The following is a 5,165-nucleotide window of genomic DNA, read 5'->3' as shown; positions in this document are numbered from 1 at the left end:
GTAATCTGGCAATTTCTCTTCAAAAATGTGACGTCGCGGCGCGCAATGAATTCTGGGGTAGGCAAGGCTGCGAAGCATCCATCCAACTATCCTTCATTTCATGGGAAAAGAAGGACGCATTTGCAGGCCGTATTTTGAAGGATCCTTCGAAGGACCAACGAATTGGGACAGCCTTCGTCGCGCCGCGGTGACGCAATCCGCTATACCTTCCACTGTAAACGAGTCTCGGTGCGTCCTTTGGAGGCCGCGTCGGCCGCGCACTTCAAAGGACACGGCCTTCAAAGGATGCAGCCCTTGAATTGGGACACAGCTAATGTCTGATGTTTCACCATGAAACAGGAAGCTGTTGTAAGTCAGGCATACAATGTCCGATCTCCCCCAAACTTCACTTGTTTGATAAGAGTCCTGACCTAAACACATCTACATGCCAATATTCAGTTAGTCATAGCGCCACCTTCTGGCAGAAGGAAGTGTGGCACATTGAAGTGAGTTTGCCATATTTCTCCTATATTTACCCGCTTAAATGCATGTCGCCCACTATTCGCCGTTTTCCTGAGGCCACCAGCTGGCGGTGCATGTGCGAGGGCCCTTTCATCGCTGCTTGCAGCTTTAATTATTATTGTGATTTAAATTATTGCCCCTGATTCAGTAAAGAACTCTTGTAATAAAGTTGCAGTTGTTGGGACAAAATTTAAGTATCAACGCCACTTAAAAAGGTGCACTCTAATCCTGTTTACATGAAATAAGCCGCTCGCACAGGTTTCATCTTACAGACCTGTTGCTATGACAGCAAGTTCAGGATGAGCTTCGAAGAACCAAACAATCAAAGATCATGCCAAATCACCAACAATCAAATCCAGCTAACGGAGTTGCGATGTAGGAAGAACGGACCCCAGGTTTGATCTTACGGACCTGTTGCTATGACAGTAAGTCCAGTATAATCTGTGGCACACCGCGCCAGAGCAATTTCAGTTAAAAAGTACAGTATACACATTTTTATTTTACATTGAAAATGCCCAATCATTATATTAGATAAGACCCTATTCTTTATCTGAGATCATGCAGAGCCTCTGAAACTGTATTATTTGGACCTTTACCTGTTGGTTGCCACAGAAGTCCGTTATATGGAGAAAAATCCTGGAATGTTCTCTCAAATACCTTCATTTTTTTTTGACTGAAGAAAGGCATGAACATCTAGGATGAGAAGGGGTAAGTTCTAATTTTGAAGTGAACTAAGCCTTTAACACAGGGGAGATACAGATTTGACTTCCTTTTGGAGCTCGTCTCTAGCAGCCAGTCGATGAATTGCAGTTTAAGTCACTTCAGTGTTGGCTTCAAGAGAGACTGCAGGATGTTGCCTCTTAGCGTGACCCCCCAAAAGTATCTACCAAGCACCAGAAAGGATGTGATGCCATTGAAATGCCCTTTAGTGTTGTAACAGGCTTAGCCCTACAAAATATCAGTCCCCACACAGGCCAGTAGTAAAAGGCATTTTGTGGTGCATATTTGTACAGTCAAATCATGTAGATACGTTTAGTATTGTGCCAGTAAGGACCATACACAAATCTATTAAGATCACTTTTATTAAATCACGTGGCATTTCCAGTTATTTTTGGCCATGGTCCTTAACATTGATGGGGCCGACAGACGCCTTTTCCCATTGTAGATCTGATGAACAAATGATTAGTGAGAACTAAAGCCAGGAATGACAATAACAGTTATCAGAGTTAATCCATACCCGTAAGCAGCCGATCACTTCCACTTCTGACGCTACAAGTGGTGTCACAGCAGCCACACACCTGGTCAGAGTCATCTGCGGACACCCAACTGACAAGAAACACCCTCAGTTAATTTGACGACAACTAATTTACCTGTACACCCATCTAGCAGACAACATACCCATTAGCAGAGAATGAACAAGCTTTTTGCTCAGAACTTGAGGTTGTTGCAGCCGCCTTCAAAATGCATGTGATGTAGACCTGCAAAGACAATTGTTTGTTCACCATGGTAGCATATCATACAAAGAGTTGCACAACTAAAACACACGTACCAGTCCACTGTCTGCTTGCTGGAACCTGAACGCCTCTAGTTGAAACCGTAGCTTATCACCTTGAGTCCGAGGCATAAAGTGAGACGTGGAGCCTGTGAGCTTGGCATCAACCAGACACCTGTAAACAGAACCCAGTTAGAAACCCTGCAACCCTTCTGGAAGCTGGTATACATGAGGTAGCACCTCTTACCCATTATTCTCAATAAAGGAGTATCTGGGGACAGAAGCAACATCAGGGACTGCAGTAGCCACGCAGCTGTCCACAAACACACGGACGGGAACATGGCTGTACAAACGCACTGATGCTTCAAGATTGATCATGTCACCCAGGAAGTACTGGTTAGAAGGTCGCTCAAATATCCAGTCATCTGCAAAGAAAGAGTCTTAGCACAGGGTCACAAGCATGCCACAAATCAGTTTGGGATACACCAACCAGTCATGAGCTTGAGGGAGAAGACAAAGACTTCCTCTGCAACCTTAGTTGAGGCATATGGGATCCAAGTGGGCATTAAGGCATCGCTGCTCACATTATGTGTTCTGTAGGAGTTAAACAAGCGGTCATCTCATGCCCATAAATGGTGGGATCAGATCCAGCGAAGATCTTATCCAGATCCTACCTTGGATAATGACACTCGATACCAATCACCGCAATACTGCTCCTTACAATAGGAACACCATATGAAACCTCTTGTGGGGTGTAGATAATGTTGAAGGTATAGACAAGCTCATCCTCAGTCACCTAAAAAGAAAGTTAATTGAAAACGATCATGGATGTTTTTGAACTGTCCCTGTGAGTAACGGCAAAATAAAACCCCACCATTGATGTGCTGCTACATCCATGCAGTTCAGACTCAAAGATGAGCACTTGAGCAGAAGGATCCTCTCCAGTTGCAGTGCAGCCTCCCAGTGTAAAAGCAGAGGACAACAGTGGGTGCCCAGTCCCAAAGAAGTCCTTCATCACTTCCACATATACCGAGCTCTCTCCACACTGAGCAGCTACACTGTTGGCAGGGACAGGATGCGGCAACTCAAAAGGAACGTCGGGTTGCTGTGGTTCCTCTGGTAGACTTGGAAAGCTCCACGTCAGTTTTGCCACTGGACCCTGCAACAGCTCTTTTGATTGAACACCCATAAGATCTTGAGAAGGCTTTCCAAAGTCAGGAAACGTTTGTGGTGCAAATCCAGGTTTACTGGGAACCACAGACATCCTGGAATCAGCCTGTTGAGAAGCTTGAGCCAATGTCCTAGGCCTAAACTCACTTGGACTGCGATTATGTGCTGCTCTTGCTCTCCATTGTGCATCAGAAAATCCAAGAGCAAGAATAAACACCAATCCAAATCCAACCTGCCAAAACCCCATTATTGCCAAGCTTGTTTCAACAACACTTTCGGGTGCTACCATCCAAATTTATACAGATGTAAATCAGCATGGCTCCACCTTTCTCATGACAGGCATCATTTTTCTCTGCACCTGCCAATTTACTCAATCAATATATCACAGGTGTAAGTCATTGATTGTTTATCACTCAGGATCAAATGAAGTATCAAATAAGGGCAGGTTATTAGTAGCTAAACCAAATGATTTCTTATTTTCAAGAATTCTCTGAAACACAAACAACCAAGTCTTTTTTGCGTCTTCCTTTTTTATTAATTCAGAAACATGGCCACAGACAGAATTGTACACTAGAGTGTCCAAAATAATAAAGTTGAGAATGTTTATAGTCAGGTTTAGAGTGTAAGAAAACGTTCTTCCCTCACATTGACAGCAATCTTAACAAGCCGGAACTGAAATGGAGCAATTTTGAATAAAAGGATAAAATGAAGTACCAAATAAGGGCAGGTTATTAGTAGCTAAACCAAAATGATTTCTTGTTTTAAATATCAAAATGACAGATCTGGGGTCCATTCTTCGTACCTCTCTTAATACATCTGAGATGATTTGACAGATCCCAGATCTTCTAATCATGATAACTGATCTCTGGCTAATTTGGTTCTTCAAACGAATTTGCGGATTGGATTAAAATATCTGGATTAAGTTATCTAAGGCTCCGTCCACACGAAGCCAGAGCTTTCCCTATCCGATCTTTTTTCCCCCCCTCGTTTCAAGAAATATCTGTGTACACACGAGAGCATTGAAAAGACTCAAAACGATGTAGTATACATGCCAGGTCAGTATGTGGCGCTGTAATCCTGCCACAGAAATACACTGAAAACAGAGAAGAAGAGTTGTGGCTGAAAGGGGTACAGCAATGGTCGTAAGTGAGACAAAATCTCACAACTAAATAACAATAAATAAATGTGCTACTTACCAGATTAACGCTTACACCTACCCCAACCCTAAACCTAACTTTACAATAATGCAAATACAGTAATTAAATGACGCAATGCCCAGTGCCCTGAAATTAATGCACTGCTCAGAGTAACTGTACAGCATGTGTGTAAGACTGCAATAACATTATAAAGTCATTATTCTATCAAAAATAAATCTCTGTTTCTAATATTATTTTGAAATACATTTTTAGGGCCCGAGCACCAATGGTGTGAGGACCCTATTGGAATTGCTCAGCCTATTATTCTTCTTCTCCCAAATAAATCACATTTTTGAGGGCCTAAACATGCTCGAAATCTCATGAAACTTTGCACACGCGTCAAAAGTGGTGAAAATGTACATCCAATATGGGTTTCAGAATTAGGCGTGGCAAAATGGCCCGATAGCGCCACCTACAAAAAATCAATTAAGCGCCGTTCGAGCTACGTTTCACGTACGAGTATGAAATTCGGTAGACACATGTAAAAGCCCAATACCTACAAAAAAGACCTTGGGGGGGCAAAACCTGAAAACCCAACAGGAAGTGTGATATATTGAATTTTCTCTGCAAAATTTTTGCCATTTCCAGACCTTGTACATTAACGATCTACTCCTAGAGATTTAATCAGATCAACATCATATTTGCACAGTCTAATCTAAAGGCCTTGGTGATGTTAAATTGCGAAGATCTTGAGTTTTCCCTGAAGGGCGTGTCAGTGGCGGCCTCACAAAATTCGATGGTTCGCCATAAAACAGGAAGTTGTTGTAACTCGGGCATACAATGTCCGATCTGCCCCAAACTTCAGA

At 42.8% G+C, this 5,165-nt stretch overlaps 1 protein-coding gene across 1 annotated transcript; it reads right to left on the bottom strand.

Moving 5' to 3' along the window:
* Positions 1 to 1,727: 1,727 nt before the first annotated feature.
* LOC307140052 (zona pellucida sperm-binding protein 3-like) lies at positions 1,728 to 3,257 on the bottom strand (the record flags this gene model as incomplete). The annotated part of the gene is made up of 7 exons (XM_079839295.1): positions 1,728 to 1,827; positions 1,900 to 1,979; positions 2,051 to 2,168; positions 2,241 to 2,418; positions 2,484 to 2,587; positions 2,668 to 2,789; positions 2,868 to 3,257. The coding sequence occupies 7 exons, from the start codon at positions 3,255 to 3,257 to the stop codon at positions 1,728 to 1,730; spliced, it is 1,092 nt and encodes a 363-aa protein (XP_079695421.1).
* Positions 3,258 to 5,165: the final 1,908 nt, after the last annotated feature.

Source organism: Gobio gobio (assembly GCF_949357685.1).
Source record: "Gobio gobio genome assembly, chromosome: 16".
In the NCBI taxonomy this organism is placed as follows: Eukaryota; Metazoa; Chordata; class Actinopteri; order Cypriniformes; family Gobionidae; genus Gobio; species Gobio gobio.
The sequence above is the reverse complement of the archived record's forward strand: the minus strand, read 5'-3'. Positions and strand labels throughout refer to the sequence as shown.